A 25,779-nucleotide genomic window follows, 5' to 3' on the forward strand; every position below is an offset into this window, starting at 1 on the left:
TTCTTTGAGAAACTGATAACATAATGGGTTTTCCAATGTTATTCTTTTGTTACTGCAAAATTTTTGTTCTTTTCTTACTATGTTTTGCTTAAAATATCCAACTTTTTGTATTAAAAAATGAAAATTCTGAAATAAAAATGACCACACAAGCACACTTTTTTACTACCGTTTTGTCATTTCGAGATCGATTTTGTCATATTTTTACATGTTATATTGTTATAGATCGATACATTTTTATAAAGTATCAACACTTTATTGGCGCTATAACTTCTTTTCTTTTAAATTCCAAAAGTGTCGATACTTATAATAAAGTATCGACACTTTCAACATATCCGGTAGCTCTTTACCGGTTTTGTCATTTCGAGACCGGTTTTATCATATTTTTACCTGTTATATTGTTATGGATCGATACATTTTTATAAAGTATCGACACTTTATTAGCGCTATAACTTCTTCTCTTTTAAATTTCAAAAGTGTCGATACTTATAATAAAGTATCGACACTATCAACATATCCAGTAGCGCTTTACCTGTTTTGTCATTTATAGATCGATTTTGTCATTTTTTTACTTGTTATATTGTTATAGATCGATACATTTTTATAAAGTATCGACACTTTCAATATATCTGGTAGCGCTTTACCTGTTTTGTCATTTATAAACCAGTTTTGTCATTTTTTTTACCTGTTATATTGTTATGGATCGATACATTTTTATAAAGTATCGACACTTTCAATATATCCGATAGCGTTTTACATGCTTTGTCATTTATAGACCGGTTTTGTTATTTTTTACCCGTTATATTGTTATGAATCAATATATTTTTATAAAGTATTGACACTTTCAATATATCCGGTAGCGCTTTACCTGTTTTGTCATTTATAGACCAGTTTTATTATTTTTTTACCTGTTATATTGTTATAGATCAATATATTTTTATAAAGTATCGACATAAACCGACAAGCTAAGTTTGCCGGTTGCCAAATTTTTTAATATTTCTTCATGATTTCCACCTATTACATTATTATTACTCGATATTTCCGATAGCGCTAAACTGAATTTATCAAATATCTTTTAATGTATCCGGTAACACCGTATATTAACTATATATTAATCCGCCTTTCCAAAGACAATCCCCACATATCTTCCTGAAAGAAATACCCTTAATAATATTTACTACAAGTAGTGTATTTTTTTTTATTACAAAATTATCAAATTTAAGAATATCAAACTAATATATTAAAATATTTGGGGAAAATTAATATATTAAAATATTTGAAATTAGGGGTTAATTATTATATATAGTACGTATGTTACTTTTATTTGGGTGAGAGTGCTTGCCCAGATTAATAAAAAATAAATATGTCCGGTATGAATATGGTCAATTTTCCAACAACAAAAAGCAATATATTTGGAACAAATAGAAAAAATCAAAGTAATATATACTTAAAATTAGAAAAAAATCCGAGTTAAGGTGTTTGATAAACGGAAAAATACAAATTAAAAAAATTAATAATTAAAATTAAGTTATGGAATATATTTGACAGGTTACCTGAAATTAAGTGCGGAATATAACAAAACCATTAGATAAAGATAAATTTTAAAGATAATAAAAAAATTAAAATATAAAATTAAAATAATGACAATTAGATATTTTATTTATTAATAATACCTGCACTTTTAATTGAAAAATATTATATTAAATTGTTCAATAAATTACCAAATAAAATTTATCTTAAAGGGAAGAGCTAACTATCAGCTCAGCTATACATGATAATTTATGGAATGATTTTATTATTGAACACTAAATGTAGCATTCATCCATCACAAGAAAGAAAGAAAAAATCTCATAAATATGAAAGAAGAAAAGAAATTAGAATGTGCAAATACCAAATGCCAAAATAAACAATAACAAGACAATGAACTTAAAGATTCAGAATCGAATGTTTATAATTCAACTTTGCTGCATGTTTTTTTTATCCTTGGAATTCCCATAGCCCTATAGTCTTTGTTTTGCTTCACATCCTTTTGATTTAGATATTACCTAACTGCCATCTCCATTCGCCACAGCAACTTCTGTGTTAGTAGCACTGCCGCTGTCGACTTTTGGAGGAGCGGAGAGCCGCCTTGGCTTGGCGGGTGATGGTGGATAAGAAAGCCGTTTCTTGGTAGACACGATTGGTCCTTTCTCAGGTGGTGTTCCATTCACTTCGAGTCCCAACGGACTTTGCAACCTGGTCTTAGCTCTTGCGGATTGAGTTGGTACCATGTAACTCGGAAGTGATGGGGAGCTTGCTAGGCTCTCGTCGTCTCGTACGAATGAACCTTCAGTGCTGTGCCTCCGGCTTTTTTGGGACTGCACGCTCACCATGCTTCTTGTGTCATCATCTGGACCGACCGCACTGATCCTGGGGCTTGCTGACTTAAGTTTTCGGGAAGGCGTGGAAGGTGGCTTGGGAGTAGAAGGGGATTGCAGACTCGTTTTTTGGCTCGGCTTTTGGCTGGCCTTTGGGGATTGCTTATCCAAATTGAGTTGGTAACGAGCATAAGCTTTGCTGATTTCTCCTCCGAAGCTGCTGCGTCCACTCTTCACCGAAGACTGGTCATTGTTCTGCTCTTTTTCAGCCATGCCACAGCCATCCCATGGCCGAGCTGCCATCCAACGTTCCAACCAGCTCCAACCCCAGGATGGATTGTTCGGATCCATAAACAGCGGATTCATGGATTTCGAAGCATTCTTCCAGGTTTGCTGTCAGACACATAACTTTGTTTAAGCATTAGGATAAGCTACTAACACGGGAAAGGGTTACCTTCGGACTTTGACAACACAATATTGAAGAGATCATGGAACTAATGATGTCGGATTATGGTATTTCGATCTAACAGTCATTCAACCGATTAGTGTTTTTACTCTCAGCACCAATCTTTTTTTGAAGTAATGTAGTCATGTCTAATTCATTAATGTCAGTAATGATGTTCTTTACTCTCTAACCCGGAAACCAGAACTATAAACACACAGCCAAGCAGATTAAGCATCTGATTATCGTATGTACTGAGTGCATTATATAAAACTAGAAGACAAAGGTCACCTGATGCGTAAACGAATAAGCCATGGCCTTTTCTCGTCTCATCGCAGCCTCGTGCCTGCTCAATAAGCTTGCCTCGATTTGTTCCTTTGACTGCAGGCTATCATCCCAGTTCTCCCCCATCTGTTGAAACATTCATAACCAATGGTCATGGGGAGGATTTTTGTATATATATACATATATATATATATAGGTGAACCAAATTCGGAGAATATTCAAACTCGATTTGCCTTCCAACTTCTACATCAAATATGCTAACTTTGCCATTAAATCCAGCAAGTGAGCCTCTTTCACCTGCAAGTTCACAATATCTTTTGCATGTTTCTGTAAGAGTTGCCTTTGAAGAGCCTGATTTTCTTCCGTCATCCGGATTCTCCTCATTCGAATCTGACACTGCACGCGAGAAAGAGTTTGCATACACCGAAGGGTAGCGGCTGCTTGACGTTTAACAACAGGCCCTTCCAACATTGATTTCAGCCGGACCAGTCCTCTTAAAGCACGCAATGCCCTTTTTGCCTGAAAAAGAAGAAATCGGCATCAGTCGAATTCGATACACAAGTTACACTAATGAAAGTCACTTCAACATTGATAAGAAATTCACACATTATTCTTCTAGAATGAATTCACAATAAGCTCAAGCCATTATCACGAAGTTTCATAAAGGTAAATATTGCAACACATACAAGGTAACCTCGGAAAGCGGTTTGAATTCTTATTGCTGCAACTTCCTCATTCGATTTTCCAGCAAACCTATAGCCCGTATCAAGTTGACGACCAACATTCCTAACTGCCTGAGCCGGAGCATCCGGTGCAACATCATCGGCAACAGGGGCAACTGCCACGGGGTAAGGTTGCTCGTTCGGTTCTGCCTCGGCTTTGATCGCTTTCAACTCTTCAGGGTGAGGAGGGGACAACTTGACAGTTTCTAAAGCGGCTGCATCGGAATCACAAGGACCGAAATCCACCTGCTTCTCCAAAAGCTGTTCTTTGGATCTCTGAAGAAAAGAAAAACCATGGCAATCAAGAACATTAAAAAAATACTCACTGGGGACTAATAAAAAACTATTCTTTGGAGTGATTTTCTTTTCAGACCTGAGTTTTCTTCTCCTTGATTTCTGGGCTAAAGGCCTTCTTCAGATAAGACAGCCATTTTCCTTTCTTCCCCATCTTGTCTTTTCCTCGGTGCAACAATCCGAATTCTCACTGCAAAATAGTAGGGTTTTAGAAATGAACATTATCATTCATATTCAAAGAGGCAAAACGGCAAATAGCTCATAAATGGTAATATTAATAACAGATCTACCATAAACCATAAAGAAAAAACCAAATACTCGATACTGCAAATTAGGAAGGAGAATAAAGAAGAAGAAAAAAGTCCAAAAAGGGAGAAAATTCAACAATTTCTTACAAATTGGGAGACAACCCAGATTTTGGAAGACAAACAGCAACATCAAAGGCAGAAAAATTCAAACAAGAAGAGCTAAAAATAAAGCAACTTTCAATGGGGGTCCATGAAACAAAAACAGGAAGCAGAAAAGTACCCGAGATTATAATAATGCCCAGATCTCAAAGAATTTGAAGGGGGTCGTTTTTCCTTTGTTTTATCTTCACAAGGCAAACAGGAAACAAAGGATGAGAAGCTTGAAACGGTCAATAATTTCTTCAGCAGCTGCCTACTGTGTTGTGATATGGACTTTTGAAAGGAAAGATAAAGAGGAACAGATCTTGACAATAAAGCATTTAGGGAATATGAAGCAGAAACAGCTGGTTTCTCTTGCTACTCTGATCCCACTTGTTTGCTCCTTTGTTTTTGATTGGTTGGGGAAAAATATATCCTATCTACCTCATGTGTTTTGCTTTGCCCCCCAAAATTTTGGTAAATAAAACAGTTACTTTTTTTTTAAAGCATCTTCTCTTCTTCTTCTTTTTTCCTGTCGTTTTCGAGTTTGTAATAATGGCATTTCGCTTTCAGTGAAAACTGAAAACCCAACCTTAAAACTTCTAGTGTCTGACAGTAAAAAATGTTTTTTTTGCTGTAATTGGATTGGTACTTTAATTTGACTCGAGTTGAGTTTACCTTCAAATAGTTGGATTTGTCGAACGAGCCTACGTTAAAAATATTTTATTCAATTCAAATTGCTTATGAATCTAAACTGAACTTTTTTAATTACAACATTTTTATGTTATCCAAAATAATTCCGAAGCTCAAACATTTTTATGGTTTCCAAAATTCACGAACTCAGACCATATAATAAAAGTAGGAGCTTTGGGAAAATTGTCGGCAGACACCGACAAAGGTTTTAACTTGGAAAAAAAAAAGGATTTGCAATTGCAAGCAGACCTCGACGACAACTAGGTAAATGTCCTACTCCTACCTGTAATTGATTCTAGGATGCACCTTCATTATCCACCCTTCTTAACTGCCATACCGATTCTCATTATAAATAAATAAAATTGAAATAAGACAACATTGCTAACTGTGTGATTGATTTTTTTTTAATTTTATGTATACATAAAATGAAATTCCTGTTAGTGAGTTGGGTTATCGGAGAAGGTTTCAACAACCATTGACTTAGTGGGAATCATCTTCACCAATTCTTTAACAACATAGGCTCCCACTCATTTTTCAGATCGTCGATCGTCCTTGTAAACAGCTAGGTAAACTCGATGGCAATGCGGGGCGTGTGACATTCAAAGCATGCTAGAGATACCGGCTTCAAAACCACCAGCGGTTGCGTCGATAATGAGAGCGGCACAGCACAGTCTGCCTGCGAGGCACCAGTAACCATGCTCTTGATAAAGCCACGGTGTCCGGCCAATGCCAGTGCAATCGTATTCTGTGATATAGGTCGATATCAATGGTAATACCACTCGGCGGGAAGTTCTATCGTAAGGCGGCCTTAATATATATTTAAGGAAATGCGTTATCTGTTTTGTTATTTTTTTAAATCGGTAAAAATTACTGAAACATTATTGAGCATTTTATCGAGCTTGGTAATATATCTAATAAATCGCTACCTAAAACATTATTATTTTTATCGAATATATTACCAAACTCAATAAAACATCTAATAATAACAAAACCGCTAAAAATAATAATAATTTCAGTAAATTTTTACTAATTTTATTAAAAAAAAATAATAAAATCAATAACGTAACCGTATATTAAGATGTAGAAAGACTTTTCACCACTTGGCCTTTAAAACAATAAGCTAAAACAATCATTACGCGTACCGTCATTGCCCAGTCCACAAGGAAGCAATCATTCCTTCCTGCTTTTTAAAAGGAAATTCTCTCAAACTGAAAAATAAATCTAGTTATGTTCTTATATTCGACTTGAAAATTTAATCTTAATATTTTATTTTTGATTTATTTAATCTTGTTATTAATACTTTATACATTAATTTAAACGACTAACAACATTGAACAAGTTCATCTGCCAACCAATGTGAGTTAAAAACAATCCAAACTAGGAGGTTAAATTGGATTTTTAAAAAAAAAATAATACAAATAAATAATTATAATTTCTTGATTTAAATGATAAAAATTCAAATAATTTAGCTTCTTTTTTATTTTGTAAATCCACGTCAACTAATAAAAAAGTTCATCAACTGCTTTTTTTTCCTAGCATTAATAACTTGAACTTAAGCTTAAAGGAGATCAAATTATGGAAAATTAAATTACAAGGACCTACTCAAAGTATATTAGAATGCAACAAAAAAGAAACAGCCCAAGTTATGTCGACAAAGAGCAATTCCGACGAGTCCTTTGATGAACAAACTCAATCAATTTACATCCCACAAAAGATGTGGCTAAAGGAAACTACAAAAAATTAAAACATTACAACGAAATCACTTGTAAAACCTTACTTTACTCGTCAATTCCGTAGTCCTCCCCAAAGTATTTATCAACTAAACCATTGGCCATGTTTCTCAAGTCTTCATTTTCATGGAACTGGTATCTTTCCATTGCATCAATCCCGTCCTCTTGTTCAACTAGTTTTGGTCCATCTCCATTTGGTATCCCTCTCAAAACCTATGATGCATAAAAAAAATGAATATGGTTTTTGATATTCCTCAAAACACTAAGGAAAGATCATTGTGCATCTATATAATGTGGCTCGATTTAGAATTGCAGCAAGTAGAACAAGTTTGCCATGCCAACAAATAAGGAAGTACAAAACATGAATCCGAATTAGAAATGTCAATTTTAATCCAAACTTGAAAATCCAACCCAATCAACCCGAACCCTAAAATGACTCAAATCAGAATTGATCCAAACCCAAAAATGATCCATACTTGAACCAACCAAAGCCCAAAATGACTCAAACATGAACCCAAATAAAAAACCCTGAAATGACCTGACTTGAAAAAACTGAATGATCCAAACCCAAAATAACTCAAACTCGAAACGGAGTAAAAAAAAATGAGCCAAACCCAAAAATGGAAGGGGGAGGGAACTCTCAAATTGAACTGACCCCAATAGACAACCAAAACCTAACCAAGCCAGCCCGATTGACAGCTCCAATACAAAATTATTCAAAAATAAGTAGTCAAATAAATATATCTGCTATTCTGCTGTAAATAACATAGATAACTTTCTACATTATGATGATGTGAAAACTGACAAATAAATTGCTAGATTTGCTCACCAGCTCGGTGAACTGAAGTCCTAGTCTGGCAGCCTCTATATCAGCAGATCTAACCAAATCAATAAAACCTGAAAGGCAGCCTCCTTGAACAAGGGAAACCAGGTGATCCTCGACCAGATTCGGCTTTCCCTCACCTACAGTAGGTGCAACACATAGGTTGCCCAACACATATGCTACTTCCTTTCTTATATCAAAGGGTGCAGTTGAAAGAAGACGTAGCAGTAAGGCTACAGCCTCACTAGAATATATCATCTGCTTGTGTTCAATTGAACCAGCTGCTATATTAGATAAAACCCATGATGCTTCCTACATGAACCATAAGATTTCCAAGTTAGAATTAATGATGAGGATTAATAGCAGCATGAATTAAGAAAGCTTGGTCACCTTCTTCAATACTCTGTGATCACTCTTCAGACATTTTACAAGGACTTTAATTACACCATCTGGAAAGGCAATCAAGATAATCAACCTTTTATATCTAATGAGATAAGAATTGCAAAAAAAAAACATCTCCATGAAGCTGAGATATTAACTAACCTGTGATTTCATGTCCAGGGACGAGAATAGTGGAAGTTGTATGTGAATCACCAGCTACAAGATTGCCTAAACTTCTTAGCACCTAGATGAAACATTATTCATTATTTGTTATAAACATGACGGTAAGAACAAAAGATCTTGAAGAATCCAAGTCCATTTAAATCCATGAAAATTGCCTTGTGACAAACAAAGAAATACTACATGAGAGTACACTTGCATTAGATGAAATCAAACTCAGTACCCCCATACCAGGTATGGTTTTAGGAGATTTGGATGAATCAACAGTATCATGCAGGAGATACGCATATAAGCATAAACTTATGATAAAGCAAATATAACTCATAATTCATTTCATATGTTACCGGAATGAGCAGTTGCAAACTATTTGACGTTGCCAATCTTTCCACAAGAAGATGAAGGACATCACTCTTCACCAGAACACCAGTAGCGAAATTAGAAAGGGCTGAGAGATACACCACCACCCATGCTACTTCAGTGGCCACCTCCTCATCCCTGGATTTGAGAAGCAACTTTTCAGTGTGTCAAAAGTCATGTTACATTTCAACAGAACTAAATATTTAACTTTATTTAACTTGAAATCGGCACTTTCGCTTTTCGTAAGTGCCGAAGAATTGCATCAAGTACTCCGTCAACTTTGATAAGCTCTTTTGCAGCTTTAGGATCAGGTCCCTAAGTCCAAGCAAGAATTACGTTGTAAAAGAAAGTTTAGCTGTCATGACTCATAACCACAAACCTCCAAGGTGTGCAATGAGCAATGGTAATGCAGGCATCAAAGCTTTTGTTTCTTCCGGTTTTCCTGCTGCAATATTTGTAAGACACCAAGCTGCCTCGAGCAACTGCAATTTAATCAAGAAAATATAAAACAAATGGGAAACTAATGTGATTTACTTAAATGATTATGATAACTCTGTTAAAAATCTCTAAACGTCAGAAAAGCACAGATTCATCTAACTTAGGTGACATATAACAGAACAGTCAAATATATGAACAACCATTGCATAACAAAAGTCAACTAGTTGCAGCTTGATAGTGCTGAAAAATTAAATCCTTTCAACCTGCTCATCCGGAGAACCAAACGAAAGGCATTGCACAAGCAGGGGAATAGCTCCAGCTTTAAGAGCAGCTTCAACCGGAGGGAACTCAGATGAAGAAGTTTGGGCATCTAAAAGAAACCCTGCTTTATCAGTTAACATATCATTTTCCTCGACGGGAACATCGCCGTCACCGGTGGCTCCCACTCTACAAAGCCGTTTCGCTCGGACCAACGATTCTCTCCTCTCTTTCCCTAACGTCACCGCATTTTGCCGCCGTCGTTAAGCCGCTACATTCCCAACTGTGAAAGAACAAGGCCCCGACTAAAATGGGAACGTATCCTGTTCAGGGAAAACCTAGGCAGGAAGATAGATTACTAACCTGATGATTTAATGGGGTCTCTTCGATGGGAAGTGGAGGAATCATCGGCCATTTTGTTTTGAGGAATACTATGAAAGTCTGGATTTGAAAATCAAAAGAAAAATACCACTGAAATTACAGAGGGGTATCGAGTTTTCCCTTTTTAATCCTCTTTTTTGGGGGTTTCGGGAAAGCGCCCAAATTCGCCGCTTTTGATAGATCGTTGTTTTTCTCGAATTATAACTTGGGTAAACTACATCATATACCACTTAATCTTAGGTAGTATATTATTTATTTTATTAAACTGAAATTTATTCAATTATGTCACTGTATGTAGAATTTTAAAGGCACAATGATGTGGATAGATCTTTTTATCATTGTATTATACGGATAAAACAATATTACTTTGGAAACGACTGTTAATGTCTAAAACATTGTCGATTTGTCACTAACCTTTTAAATAGTTTGATTTTTGGCGCTACACTTTTTTTGTTATCATCGATAGTCAATCACTGTTCAACATCGATCGTCTTTTATGGAGATATCGGTACAAAAATATGCATATTTAAATTTTCTTTCTTCTTCTAGAATTGATTTTCTATGAAACTCACTCAAAATTAATTAAAATTATTAAAAAAAAGTACAACTTGCTAATACTTTGATGTATTTTGATGACCATATGATGGAGTTAATTTTAAGGTATATTATTCTTCATCTCTAAATAATACTTTTCACCGTTTCAATTTTTGAACAAACTTCTAAAATCCAAAAAAGTCCTCAAACCCCTAAAAATGATATATTTGTTTTGTTTAATTCCATCAATTTTGAATGAATTTCTTGAAAAAACAATCTTAGAATGATATGAATATAATACAAACGTTTTGATGTTAGTTTTGTTGTGAAAGATGATCGATGGTGGATAGTGATAGACTATTGAGGATAATAAAAAAATGTAATATCAAAAATCGCGTTGTTTAAATGTTTAGTGACAAAATTGATAAATCACTATGGTTTAGGATCTAAAAGGATGTAGTTTTATATATAAACAAACATCATCAAAATTATGTTATTTTGCCCACATCATCGTACCATTCGTATTTTAATGTTCAATGACATAAATAAAATTAAAATCAAAATTTAGTATTATAATTAAAGAAATTAAAGATTTAATAATATAAATTATACGTCACCTAAAATTTAATTATATATATATATATGATATTATTTATTATTATAATATTTAGCGTCATTATTTTTAAAACTTTAAAAATTCAATTAAATAACTGATCAATGAACAATAAATTAAAATATCTGTTGTAATTAAGACCGAGAACAAAACCATTGTACTGTTCGATTTGGGTTTTTATTCAAACTAGTTCGAGTAATAATCAAATTTATTCAGTTTAGATATACTATTTGAACTAAATCAAAATTTATTTTTTACTTAAAGTTTTATATATTTTTTATGGAAAATATAAAATAAATTAAGACATAAAAATAAAAGATTTATATAATAATTTGGTTATTATTAAATTATGTAATAATCTCAATTGAACCCTTATTTAAAAATAGAAAAGTTCTCCAAAAAAATAGGCAGGCTGGAAATCAAAACCTTTTTCTTTTGCAGGCAGAATTCTCCTTGTCAACGTTGTTCTCTCGGCCCTTCAGTTATTCTACATGTCGATCTTCAAAATAGCAGAAATGGTTCTGAGAAAAAATCGATAGAATCCGAAGGAGCTTCATATGGGGATCTTGGGACAGTTCAAAAAAAAAATTAGCTGGGGTGTGCTGGGGGCGTATGTGCAAACTAAAAAAAACTAGGTTCAGTGGGCGTGGTGGATATCGAATCGAAGAATAAAGCGTTACTTGCCAAATGGGGGTGGAGATTTGTTCTGGAAAAAGATGCTTTGTGGAGAAAAGTCATAAGCGCGAAATATGGCGAAGTAGACCAGAAATGGTTACCCGATCATTTGGGTAGAAGAAATGTTTCGGCGACCTGGAAGGGTATAATTAAGAACTTATCCGAAGACGATGTGAGAGAGAGGATGATTCGATCGGAGTTTCGCTAGAAATTAAGAGATGGAAAAACAATTCTGTTCTGGGAAGATTGTTGGTGCTTCGAAAAGTCGCTGTATCATGTTTTTCCCCGTTTATACAGATTGTGGAGAAGGAGACACGTAAATGTAGCTTCCGTTGCTGTATCCCAAAGCTGGTGGGACATAAAGTGGGAGTGTCATTTTTCCAGGCCCTTTTTGGATAGGGAACTTATTGTTTTGGCAGGCGTAAAAATTTGGTTATTAAGGAAGCTTTCATCCCGAATCAATCGGATAAAATTATATGGTTTCATGACAGCTCAGGTTTGTTCTCGGTCAAAGAACTTTCTGATCTGCTCTTAAATGTAGATGCGCATGAGTCGGTCTTCAATTTTGATAAAATTTGGAAACTGAAAGTGCCCCCCAAGGTCAGATCATTTCTTTGGTTGTTGAAGCTAGGTAGAATCCCCATTAAGGAGTTTCAGAGTATAAAGAGTATTTTGCAGAAAGATTCGGACAAAGATTGCCCTTGGTGTTCTTCGAACGTGGAAGATGCTAATCATTTTATGGTGAACTGTGTTTCAGCGTTAAATTTCTGGTCAGCTTTATGTAACCGGTGGTCCATTCAATGGTGTGCAATTGCTCTTCGGTTGACAAGATATTTGCCTTCTGCTTCGAATGTGGGTTGGACGGGGAAGAGTAGATCTGCTTGGCTCATAACAGTGGCTGCGGCGCTATGGTAATTGTGGATTGCTCGAAACGACAAGGTTTTCAATTCTAGGTCCTTGGTTATTAAGGAGCTTCTATTTAATACAAAAATGAGGGCGTTTATCAGGATTAAGCCCTGAACGAAAGTCTTTTGTTGTCAGAGGAGGATTGGTGGAATGATTCGGTACAATGTCTTCTTCGTTGGGCTCCTGCGTCTTTAGCTTCCGATTGGTGTCCACCTCCTTCGGAAATTGTTAAATTCAATGTGGAAGGAGTCCGTCCAACCAGATTCCAAGCAGAAGGCAAATATCTCGTCAACCGAAGAGCAATTGCACCATTGAATGGACCACCAGTTACATAAAGCTGACCAGAAATTTAACGCTGAAACACAGTTCACCATAAGATGATTAGTATTGTCCAGAAAAACAAATTCGTAACTATCTTCCTTAACTTGTTATACTATTTGCAATTTTACTTAAGAAAGCACACTTGTGAATTTGTCTTCATTAACAAAATGTGATTGAATAATGAGAATATACAAAGAATTTAAAATAAAATGTGTGTTATTTTATTGATATAGCTTATAATGATCTTTAAAAATAAAGATCCAACATAATTTTAATTTAAGAATTGTTAAAGGCCGTCAGATTGAGCTAGTACTAATAAAAGTCTTAACAAACTATTTTCAACATATTCTAATGAATCATAAGTGAGTCTTTACTTCAAATTTGAAACAAGTACAGTAAATGCAAGGAAAATGACAGTTAAATTTTAGTATGAAAGATTACAACACAACTCTTTCTTGGTCATAATCACCATTGAAACAAAAACAACTAAATTTTATCAACACTCCAACCTTGCAAATTTTACCACCACATCTTGTTCGTTGCCTTCAACACTAAAACTTCTTTGGAAAATCTCAAGCTTCTTGTATGTTCTTCATAGTAATTTTCTTATGATTGTTTAAATTCGAGTCTAATAAAGAACCGGTACACATACTCAATACTTTCATCCCTCGAGCCTTGCTTCGTGAACATTTTCAGAATTTACAGTCCCTAGATCGAGCACCAGCCAAATTAAACATATCGTAATAAAGAGAATACATTTACAAGCAATCATCAATAGATCAAACGACTCTTGATCTTCAACAATCATCAATACATTTACCAGACAATGCATAATCCTCACTCTAGCCAACAATTTATTTAGCAATCATCAATAAATTAACAAACTCTTGATCTTCAGCAAAGTTATGAAAAATCATTCTATAGTTAAATACAACGCCTACTTTCAACATTTGATCTTATAAACTAAAAATTTAACCTAATAACATAAGGCCTAAAAATTGGCAAACAACCTTTAATCTCAGCTTATAAAATGATATGATCGTTAAAAGTACAAGGATCATCCATTATCGTCAAATAATAATGCAAAATATGTCTAATGACTCGTAACCCATACAACTTTTACTATTTTTTGTGTTAAAAAAGTGTAAATTTCCACTACAATATCAACATGCAATACATAATATATATATGCGTGGGTATCATATAGAAGTATGTTAAAGAAACTGCAAACATAGAAAAAGGAAATGAATTTAAGGGATAAAAAGCCATAAAAAAAAAGAAAATAAGAGAGATTGCATACAAAAAAGGTAAAAAAAAACGAACTTGAAGGAGAAATAATAAAATTCCTTAAATAATAATTTACGGCAAACAAACATACCCATAATATAAACATTACAAACGTATTGAATTTTTCACATTATAACATATGTAACAACTTTATTATTGTGTGCAGATTACAAATTAAAAATATATAGGAAAATGTATAATTATAAGCACATGAAAAATAAGATTAATATAATATTTAAACTAATTCGAACTCAATATAAATCTATAAAACAACACCTCATAATTAATATCCAATAAATGAATTCTAAAAAGATTGATTTATCACAATAAAGTAATGGTGAAAGGAGAAAAAAGAACTCTATTTTATTAAGGGGAAAACTTTTAATTGATCCTATTGATAGGAGTTAGGTTAACCCAATTAAATTTTTTAAATCCAATAGCCAGTACCTAATACATTCCTAAATCACAATTATTATTAGAAGAGGAAAAAACCCTAGTTGCTTTCTTCCTACTTTTTTTTCTTTTCCCTTTTTTCCTTTTCACAACTTGTGTCAATTTTATTGACCAATCCAATTTTTTCTTCTTTAATTTTGTTTAATCGGTGACAACACCGGTTTTGATGATGGTTGCCACCTGTCGATCGTATTTTTTCTTTGTTTTTTAAGTTTTTTAATAAGAATATTTATATATTTATGATATGTTCTTTGCCTTTATGACACGTTTATCTCAGCCTTAGTGGCAAGCTTTTCTATGTCTTTTGGTAGCTTACGGTATTTTTACCGTTGTTTTCATTTATCTTTTTTATCTTTTATCTCAGGGTTGGATTTGACATCGCTACGACTTATCAAGATGATGCTTATTTGTTATCATGTTGATCTTCCCTGCTCTGGATCCTCGAATCGATCATTTGGATACGTGTTTTGGATAATTTTCTCACGTCGCTTGACTTTGATTTACGATTTGTCAGTGGTCTTCAATAACTTCATCATCTTTGGTGATTCGTTTGCCGATGCAGTTAGATTTGATCATATCTTTATTTTGTTCGAGCATTGGTTATATTTTTTAATATTTTCTTTTTTTTGGTCATTGTGTGATCTAGGTGGCTAGTTTTTGTGTCAATGATTATAAGAAAATGTACTAATTATAATTTAGTTTATGTTTACGGTTATGCTTGTAAATTTTCATTGTAATTCTATATATTTTATATTTTTAATAAAACTAGCGGCTTTCTATCAAAAATAAATAAATCACAATTATTAATCTTTGCAAAACCGTCTCTAAATCAGGCATTAGTACAAAATTAATTATAAGAAAGATAAATTAAAATTTTGAAACATGTGTATTTATATTGAAATTAATACTATACCTTTTTACAAAAAAAATATATTATACCATACATGTAATGATATATTTCTTATAACTATTAATATATGATTCATTAATTCAATTAATTTAAATTCAAGTATTATAGAGAAATGTTAAAATAGAGATCTTTATAACTCAATTTGTATAATTTATAATGTTAATATCATTAATATATAAATATTTAAATAAATTTTAGGTAAACATAGTTTTTCGTACCCAACTTTGGAATTTATTTGCAATGTGGTATTCTACTTTTATTTTTTTACAATTATATATCTAATATTTTTTTTATTATCGCAAATAAGTGCCTAATTTTTTTAATATATGATTCATTAATTCAATTAATTTAAATTCAAGTATTATAGAGAAATGTTATAATAGAGACCTTTTTAACTCAATTTGTATCATTTATAATGTTAATATTATTAATATATAAATATTTAAATAAATTTTAGGTAAACATAGTTTTTCGTACCCAACTTTGGAATTTATTTGCGATGTGGTATTCTACTTTTATTTTTTACAATTATATATCTAATATTTTTTTATTATCGCAAATAAGTGCCTAATTCTTTTTCTTAAGATTCAATTAGGTATCTAACTTTTTGGTGGAGCTAGATATTTAAGTTTTTCTCTTAGATGAAATTAGGTACCTAACTTTTTCTTAATTATAAATGTTCAATTCTGATTGGTTCATACTAATTATTTTAATGTAACTTAGTTTAAGAGATAATATATGTTAAAAAATCAACAAATGTGTTAAAATTACAAGTATTAAACATGTAATTTTAAAAAAATATTAAGTTTTACTAAGAAAAACACTTTATTTTTTTCTTCCACCTTTACTCTAAACCAGTTATAAAACAATTAACTTATCACATAAAGGTGAAGGTGAAGGAGAGTTGATAGTATAGGTTAATCCAATTTTTTTTTTAAATTCAATAGCCAATGGCTAATAGGCTAATAATACATTCCTAAATCACAGTTATCACTGTTGGTATTTGCTATCCGTCTTTAAATCAAGCATTTTCAACACAAAATTAGTTATAAGAAAAATAAATACGATTTCTTAAACATATGTATTTACAGTAAAATTAATATAAGATATATACAATGTATTTTCTTTTTATATTCATCAATATTTAACTCGTTAGATTTGCCAAAATCCCATTAAGATGAATATTCTTGTATTCTTTTCACGACTTTTGGATTATAAATATATAAATATTTAGATAACTATAAGGTCAATATAATTTTTTTATACATAACTTTGCCATCTATGTACAATGTGATACTAAACTTCTATTTTTGGTTCAATTATATATATACTTAACCCTTTTTAATGTTGCATTGAGATACCTAATATTTTTGAAGTTGTAATTAAGTACTAAACTTTTCTTGGTGTAATTAGGTATCTAAGTTTTTTATTAGATGCATCTAGGTACATGATATTTGGTTTTATTACGAGATTTGAGAAACTCATAGCTAAATATGTTAATTTTGAGATGTTAAAGATATGTCACAAGTTCGATCTGACCGTGTTCTAAACTCTGTCAGTTGTTGTCTTTTAAAATATTCGAAATCCAGTGTCAAAAACTATATTTGACTGTGATATTGACATGGGTTTGATTAAGTTCAGGATATGTATTTTTCGCTAAAAAATTATCATGTTTAACCATAAAACTCCTCAAATGTCACATTATGAAGGTATGTGTCTTTTTAAGTGTTCAAATATAACATTTAAAACATATATTTATTAAGCAATTGAAAATTACGTAAATATATCATTTTAAACATATATTTATTAAACAATTAAGGATTACATTAATATACGCACACCATCTCATCACTTGACTCGTGCTCGTGCAAATATATGTCTTTAACATGCACGCGTGTATTTTTTTTGTGTGGATAAAACTCTCATAGTTTTAGCCTCTTATTTATTTCTTTCAAAAAAAAAAATTGAATATAAAGAAGGCAAAGGCCTTTACTATCTAGCTACAGGACGCTTGTAGGGAGGGCCAATTAGGGGCGGATCCAGGGGTTGTCAGGGGTAGCCCGGACAACTCCTCAAATTGTGAGGAACATTGATCAAATGATATTATTTTAGTATTTTTATATATATATTTTGTGATTTTTAGATAGAATCCCTATATTTCAGATAAATTCTTATAGAAAAAAAAATTTATACAACAAAATTATCTACTTAGTGTTAATTTTTTCTAATTTTTTTAATTAATACAAATGTCACCTTTAATATTATGCAACCCCTAAAAAAATTTATAAGAATTTTTTTGTGTAATCCCTGAATTTTTATTCTGGTCTGCCTCTGGGCCAACAGTGTCTCCGTGAAGAAGCGCAACAACCTCAGCAGGGGATCTTGAAAGGTGGTCGGTTGATAATCTGAGCGAACAGTCAGTTTAGTTAAATCATTAGCGCATGTTCCCTCGCGAGGGGATTTCTTTCTTTCATTTTAGTTAACATATATCAATATTATTGTCGTCGTATGCAAAAGACATCATTTCAAAGACATTTTTCACATGATGCTTCAGTAAAAATCATCAAATTAGGATACAAAATTAAAAGAATGTATCAAATTTAGGGGTAAATGAATAATTAAGTCAAAATAAGACCTTTATTTTGATTTTTAAGTTATTTTATTCAAAATATTTTGTTAGAAAAATTAGTAAATAACAACATTTATATATATATTTTATCCTTGTATGTTAAATTGTTTTACCCCTAGTAAAACAAATCTATCAAACTTATCAATTAACCTTTTTTTTTTATTATTTTCCTCAATTAAGTATGCCTCCTAAAACTAGTCAATATAAGATACAAACAGGGAGTATTAATTTATATATTTATTTGATCATAAAATAAAAAAAATTATAATTTTTGTGAGTTCCTTTATTCCCACGTGTAGCCAGCTCAGTGGGTGTTCATTTCCAGTCACTTCCTCGGAGTTTACACCTATCCTGCGTTACTTTCTCAGCAGTTTCCCCTAAACAAACACTAAAAACACACCCGTTTCAAATCTGACTATCCCAAACTGAGATCCTCTTTAAACTAACAATTCAAAAAACCCAGATCAAAATCTCCACCATGACAGCATACAATGCACTAAAAGCCGTGAGTTTAACTCACGTAAGGTACCAAAGAGGTGACCAACTAGGCCATTTCCTAGCCTGGGTTTCTTTGGTTCCCGTTTTCATTTCCCTCGGTGGCTTCGTCTCTCATTTCATTTTCCGCAGAGAGCTTCAAGTGATGTTCTTTGCACTAGGCCTAGTAATATCTCAGTTCATCAGCGAACTCATAAAAAAATCCGTTCAACAAGCCCGGCCCGAAACGTGTGTTCTTTTAGAAATGTGTGATTCTCACGGTTGGCCTTCGAGCCACTCCCAATACATGTTCTTTTTCACCGTTTACTTCACTCTCTTGACTTGCAAAGGGATTGGTGGGATTTGGAATGTTAGAACCAAGTGGGCCGCTTTGTTTTTGCCCTGGTCTTTGGCTGTTTTGACCATGTATTCTAGGGTTTATTTGGGTTACCATACGGTGGCCCAGGTCTTTGCCGGAGCTTCATTGGGGATTTTTCTCGGTGGGGTTTGGTTTTGGCTGGTGAATTCCAAGCTCTTCCGTTATTTCCCTTTGATTGAAGAGAGTCCCTTTGGGAGGTTCTTTTATGCCAAGGATACTTCTCATATATCAGATGTGTTGAAGTTTGAGTATGATAATGCAAGGGCCGCCAGGAAAAATATGGCTGCCAGAAAAGCCATGGCTACAAAGAGCAGCTGATTGAATAGCAATGCATTGGGTATGGAACAATTTTGTCATTCTTTTCAGTTTTATGTTCAAGCTCTTTATTTATATGTGGAATTTTCCTTGAATCTTTTAGGCATTCAATTATAATATGGATCAAACACTTTTTCTTTTTTGTACTAATAGATTACAGATGTTGGGGTTCGAATTCTGGAGTCATTAGATGTCACATTCTAAGGTTGTTTGTATGAAGTGCCCTGGGATTCATGGATCAAGCACCTTTTAGTTTTTTGGTACAAATAGATAAGGGAAGCGTCTTCTATGTTGGTATTCGAATTTTGAACTTATTGAACGTAGTCTTAAGGGCAGTTGTATGAACTAATTGAGCTAAGTTTCAGATTCATGGTTTAAGCACTTTTTGTTTGATCCTGGATGAAAAAGTAATTTATTCCTTTGTGTCATTTAGAATATATTCCCTTCCTCAAAATAATAGAAAAGTGGAGTTTAAAAATCCCACTTCTGTGATTCTTGGAAACTTCTTGTCGTGAAAATCAAACCATTTCGTAATAGATCAGTAGATTTTGCCTCTGATGTTGTTCCATCCTTTTAAGTTCATTTATCAATTATCATTGTATCTTAGGGTGTGTTTGGTTGAGTGAAAAAGTGGAAAGGACAGAAAGATAAGAGTAAAAACTTGGAAAGAAAATAAATTCTAAATGTGCTTGGTGGGAAGGGAAAGAGAGAGGAAAGAAAATAAAACGATGACTATTTTTCCTTGTAATGCATAAAAAGCAATTCATTCTAAGTTGTAATGATGAAGAGGAAAGAACCAGCAAGCTGTTACTTGAAGTGGTAACAGCCTCAACCCCCCTAAGGATGAGGAAACAAGTTCTAATCCTTTGAAGTGCACTTGTTGGGAGTGCTTTACCTTCAACTCTCGGCTTGACTGGGATTAGTTTTCTACTTTCAAGTCCAATGTGGCTTGGGGACACCCTGAGTTAATACACAAACAAAATATCGAAGTTAAATGTGCACTTTACAAGATTATGCATTTTTTTTTAAGTTTTCATCTTCCTTCCTTTCGATTTTCCACTCTATCGAATGTAAATCGTCTTTTTTTTCTTCAAATATTTCCCCTATTTCAACTTTTCATCTTATCATCCTTTCCACTTTACCAAGCAAAAGCCTTAATGAGTGATGATCCTTATTTTTGATTGAATGGTAATCCAACGAATTTTCTTTGAAATTTGAACGAGTACCAACCACCAAGTATTGGTCTTTTCATTAAAAGGGAGGCCTTTTACTTCAAAATATCTTTGTTAGCTTTCAATTATTAGTGAATAATTAGTTTTGAAGCAGTCACATTAGTTTTTTTGACCATGCGGGATAATGTTTTTATCTAGTCAGACTAAGGTGCTTTTTGAAGGAAGCTTTTACGGCGTCTTGTATGTTCAATATGGTATGATTAACTTTAGGAGTGTGATTTTTAGAACGACGGAGTAACGAGATGAATGTGGAATGATTAAATGTATTGGGACTGGTTAAGGTTATCATGATTATGAAACAGAACAGGTATTGTGAATGGTTTCAGTCGGTTCGATAAATCGACTAGGACCACGTAGGAAAGGTGGAAGCTTTTTCTGTAGTTTGAGTTAATTGTAAAACACTGTAACCGGGAAAATGGACTTTGGTTCTGATAAGAATTTCAGATTCATATTCAATATAGAAACATGACATTGTGTATGGTAGCAAAATGACTTGTATAGTTGCCTTGGTTCTGGTATTTTGGACGTTCAATTACTCATCTTTAATCATGATTTGCATGTACTGAATCTTGTCATCTTGAACTTTGTTCAAGTACCAAAACTGCAGCATAGTTTGACCATTGAATATCGATGTCGACTGATTGTATTCGGTGTTATCGTAACTCATGTCTTTTGTCTATAAAGTGTTCTTTCATTTTGCAGGTAGGCATCTTCACATCAGGGTTTCAAGCTCCAACTTCTATGCCTATGGATGATTCAAATGAGAAGGAAAATGGGACCATTGGTGTTTAAGGTTGCTGTGTGTGTGTGTGCGCGTGTGTTTCGTTAGTTAAGAACATGCTGTTGTTTCTATTTGCTGTCATACCACAATGAAAGAAACATCATTACAGAACATTTACGTATGTCATTTACATATTTAAATTTGACTACACTTTTTTATTACAAATTAGAAAAACAGGTAGTTGCTAATGGAAGCTTTACAATGTTTTGCTGTTAACTCTGCCAGTTTGGAGTTTATTTCATCAATGTTTCATTGGCATTTCCATGGTTTTTTCAATTATGACTTGTGAAAAGAATTATTTTTTTATTTCAAGTTTCGAATTATCTGTATTGTTTGAGTTATTCGAGCCAATTTGAATTTTGAGTTGAGTTGTATTTTGAATTTGTAAAGTTTGAGAAATTTAAAAATATTGGTTGTTCGGTGATTTGGTCCTCGATTTCCTCGTATTTTTCCATTCCTCTTTCGTTTTAAGTTCATTTTTCACTAAGTTTGAGTATGTCCTTAAACCACTGTAGAATACGTATACAACTTTAATTTCTCTTTTTAACAATAAACTTCTTTTTTTTATAATTTAGTCTCTCAATTTTATATGATTATTTTTTGTTTCTTCGATTCATAATTTGTTTTAAGTCTATTTTTTTATGAAATTTAAACCGCATGTTCATTTACCACAGTAGAATCTCTATGTACTTGAATTCTTGTTTTTAACAGTCAAATTACATATTTTATAATTAATTTATATAATGTAAGCACTAGAATTTGGGATTTGGAGTTTGTATCTCAAGGATTTGGCATTGAAGAAAAGGATCCAACGTCTTTAAAGCGTGCAGGTAACTATTACATCATAGTAAGCATGCATTTGGCATCAAGGTCCAGCCATGGCATAGCTGTTTGACATCACGACCCGACCTCATTCATTCTAGGATAACCATCTCAACATGTTATCTTCAATCTGGGACCATTTACAACCATATTCCCTTTCTCATCTGAATTAAATCTCTCTCTCTCTTTCTTCTTCTTCTTTTTACCAAGTCAAATGTAAATTAACTCCATTTAATTATGATAATTCCAATCCACCAAACTTAATTTAAGATGACTCAAATGTAAAAAATTAAGATATTTCTAACTCAAAACTAAATCAAACTTCAACTAATTTAACAATAAAATAATTCAAACATGAAATCTTAAAACCAATATTTATCTTAAATATTAATCTTGATTAAGATTAGATTTATAATTTATATAAAAAAAGGGAAATGAACAGGAATGTCGATCGACAATATTTTAAAGGCTCTTCATAAATATATAAATATAAAATATATTTTTAAAATAATTGTTTGATGAAATCCAACGTAGTCTAACCTTTCACAAGTCATAATTTTCCATCTCAAATCAATTGGAATTGATATGATTCAAAAATAATTCTATAAAATCGATAAGCGCAAAATGATAGTAAACAAATTCATATTTTTCTTCATAAACAAATGTTAATATATAGCTATAAACCTAAGGAAATCTATTAAATGATATTATCTTCGAGTTTTATGAAACAATTATAATAGAAATGATAATACTAAAAATAAATATTTTTAGAAAAGAAATTTCAATATTAATTTTGATAAATTAATTATAATATAAAAATAATAATATTTAAAATAGGATAAACTACAAGATTTGTCACTTTTGTTCAATTTTGTTTGCACTTTTTCGAATTCAAAAAATATAATATTTGATCACTTTTGTTTTTATTTCATTAAGAAGGGATTATGTTCCTTTTTATTTAATTAAGATGTGATCACTTACTTATCAACTTTTAAATGATTAGTTACAAAACTCTTGACTGTTATTAGTGAGTATATTATATAAAAGTGATCACATCTTAATTAAATAAAAATAAAAATGAGTAAATATTGTATTTTTTTTAATTTAATGAGAAAAAGTGTGTAGAACAATGATGAAAGTGATAAATCATGTAGTTTACCCTTAAAAATAAATGAAAATGCAATATAAATGATTGAATGTCATTAATTTTGTAGATCAATATAATTTTGGTGAAAGGTATGATTTTATTAATGCAAAATCATACATGGGGAAATATTAGTACGAGCCTCGTTAAAAATTTTCCTAAACCTAAATAGAGGAAAATAATATCCATACTAATATCAGAACAAATAACAAAAATATCATGGTTGAATTTTGTGAAAGAATATTAAATATATATCACAGTATGAAAAAAATACAAACAATGGCGGATCTAAAAGTTAAAAAATGGGGATCCAAAATGTTAATATTCTAATTTTCAGAGAATTTGAGTATGCAAATTTCTTTATTTTTTTCTTTCTCCAAAATATATTAAATTAAATTTAATAATTTTCTTAAAATAATGAGTATGTAATTGCTCCTGCATACATCTGCCACTGAATACAAATGACATTTTGAAACGAGTCTTAAATTATAACTGAAGAAGATTTTATTCATCTCTGCTTTTCATGCAACAACATTAGTTGTAATGTTGGTCGTCGATCGTCTGTGTTCATTATTTTTTTTATCTTTTCATATCACATTTTTTTTTTTTTAGTTTTTAATAACTTTGTCTTTCTCTATCTTTTGGGACGTTCTCGGTTGTTTGATCAATCTTTTTTATTTATATACTTTTTAAGGTTGAATTTGACATTTGTCTCAACAGATGTAGATGGCACTTATATATATCATTATTGATCTTCTCTGCTTTAGACCCTTAGATTGAATCTGGATATGTGATTTGCATTCGTGGATATTTTTCTCATGTCGCTCGTTTCTGATTTGTAGTTTTGTCAGTGGCCTTTTAATGGTTAATTTTCTTTGGGCAATTCGTTTGCCGATGCAATCAGATCTATTCATATATATCTTTTATTAAAGTTTCTTGATTGAGTTTTTAACATTTTCCTTGTAGGATCATAATATGATTTAAGTGAATAATGTTTTGTGTACTGTTTTATAGGGAAAAAGTTTTAATTACATGTTTAGTTTAGTATTATAATTATATATTTTTTACTCTAATTTTAAATATTTTTCAATTTTTAACAAAACTAATTATTTCTATAAAGAAAATTATAATTGTAGAAGATAATAATTGCATTGGAGAGGAAATATAATAAACATTAATATTTTTATAAGAAAATCCGAGGGATTTCACCAATTTCACCTCAGTTTTAAGAAGATAATATAAACAATTTAAAATTAATAATTCAGATTCAACAATTTTTGTGGAGATTTTAATACTTATTTTGTCAAACAATCAAATCTTATTTTAATTTAACCGAGATTATAGTAAAAATATAATTAAGCAAAGGAAACAAAGACAGGAAGGTTAGGTGTGAAGAATATGAAATCCAGCCAACAAGAGATCAATGGCATGTCGTGTCTCTCATTGGGACATCTCAATAATAATACACACATGGAGTTGTCCCACCCATGGTCATTATTCATGTAATTAAATTCTTACAAGAAAATTCATTTAATTAAAAATAAAGAAATTAAGAATTAAAAAAGAACAAACATTAATTTGAAAATTAAAATAAAATGTTTTTGGTATGTCTCATAAAATGTCCTAACCCAACACATCTACATCATCCTTAACAACTTATTGCTGCGTAGATGTGATGCTTTTAATATTTAAATTAGTAAATATAATAGATTTTATATAATTAACTGTCCTATACTTCTCTCTATTGAGCATCCTCTCAATTAAAAGCATATTTTTGGTGCTTCAAAAGCTACCAATTTCCATGGAGCCAATTGCCATGAAATGGAGACCCATCTCCATTATTTTGCTGCTTCTTCTCATGCTTTCCAAGCCTTGTTTTTCAGCAGGTCTGTTGGGAAAGTTTCAAGTTCTACTTTTATAGTTCTATTCTCCTTTTGTTTTAAATTTCCAAGTATTAATTTATTCATTTTTCATATATTAAAGGAAGGCTTGGGGTTTCAGATGATGAAGTTTATGAGATCGATTATAGAGGTCCGGAGACACACTCTGCAACTCCTCCGCCGGATAATTCTCATCACCACCGGATTTGGATTCATCGGAAACCCGATACTTTGTTCCCCCACAAATCCTCCAAGGGCTTAAAGAGTGGTATTGGAAACAAAGGAAGAAATGTAAGTTTGTATTATCATTATCTTAACAAATTTCATCTTCAATCATGGCTTTGCTTATCCTATTTTAGATTCTTAAAATATAAACTTTTTTTTTTCTTTTGCAGGTTAAGAAAATCCATGGTTGATTATTTGGAAAAAAGAAGGGTTTTAGGAAGCTTCTTTGAATGTTAAACTTTTATACCAATTTATTGCTATTTTGTTAGGTGCTTTATCTTCTATATGTGATTTCAGGTTTTAGATACATATAAAGTTTGAGTAATTAAATGTAATTGTTTATAATTGTTGTATTCTCGTCTCTTTTTAAGCTCTGAGTTCTACCTATATTCTTATTCTTATTATCACTTTCTTTGGGTCTAAAATCAAATTATTATTTGTTCTAAATATTCTCAATCATTTGATAATGAATACT

At 31.9% G+C, this 25,779-nt stretch overlaps 3 protein-coding genes and 1 pseudogene across 3 annotated transcripts; 2 read left to right on the plus strand and 2 right to left on the minus strand.

Annotated features, from left to right (window-relative positions):
• Window positions 1-1,900: 1,900 nt before the first annotated feature.
• LOC120154187 (protein IQ-DOMAIN 1-like) lies at window positions 1,901-4,791 on the minus strand. Its single transcript, XM_039166005.1, has 6 exons — window positions 4,626-4,791; window positions 4,177-4,287; window positions 3,768-4,079; window positions 3,379-3,600; window positions 3,088-3,207; window positions 1,901-2,747 (listed from the first exon to the last, which is right to left on the minus strand). The coding sequence occupies exons 2-6, from the start codon at window positions 4,249-4,251 to the stop codon at window positions 2,043-2,045; spliced, it is 1,434 nt and encodes a 477-aa protein (XP_039021936.1). The 5' UTR covers window positions 4,252-4,287; window positions 4,626-4,791; the 3' UTR covers window positions 1,901-2,042.
• Window positions 4,792-6,832: 2,041 nt separating this feature from the next.
• Window positions 6,833-9,852, minus strand: LOC120154188 (annotated as a pseudogene).
• An 8,598-nt stretch (window positions 9,853-18,450) lies between these two features.
• LOC120153805 (lipid phosphate phosphatase gamma-like) lies at window positions 18,451-21,376 on the plus strand. The gene is made up of 2 exons (XM_039165679.1): window positions 18,451-19,242; window positions 21,155-21,376. The coding sequence occupies exon 1, from the start codon at window positions 18,531-18,533 to the stop codon at window positions 19,221-19,223; it is 693 nt and encodes a 230-aa protein (XP_039021610.1). The 5' UTR covers window positions 18,451-18,530; the 3' UTR covers window positions 19,224-19,242; window positions 21,155-21,376.
• Window positions 21,377-24,934: 3,558 nt separating this feature from the next.
• Window positions 24,935-25,502, plus strand: LOC120153806. The gene is made up of 3 exons (XM_039165680.1): window positions 24,935-25,085; window positions 25,183-25,370; window positions 25,475-25,502. Exons 1-3 carry the CDS (start codon window positions 25,001-25,003, stop codon window positions 25,493-25,495), a joined length of 294 nt encoding a protein of 97 aa, XP_039021611.1. The 5' UTR covers window positions 24,935-25,000; the 3' UTR covers window positions 25,496-25,502.
• Window positions 25,503-25,779: the final 277 nt, after the last annotated feature.

Source organism: Hibiscus syriacus, unplaced genomic scaffold (genome assembly GCF_006381635.1).
Source record: "Hibiscus syriacus cultivar Baekdansim isolate YM2019G1 unplaced genomic scaffold, ASM638163v2 tig00111105_pilon, whole genome shotgun sequence".
In the NCBI taxonomy this organism is placed as follows: Eukaryota; Viridiplantae; Streptophyta; class Magnoliopsida; order Malvales; family Malvaceae; genus Hibiscus; species Hibiscus syriacus.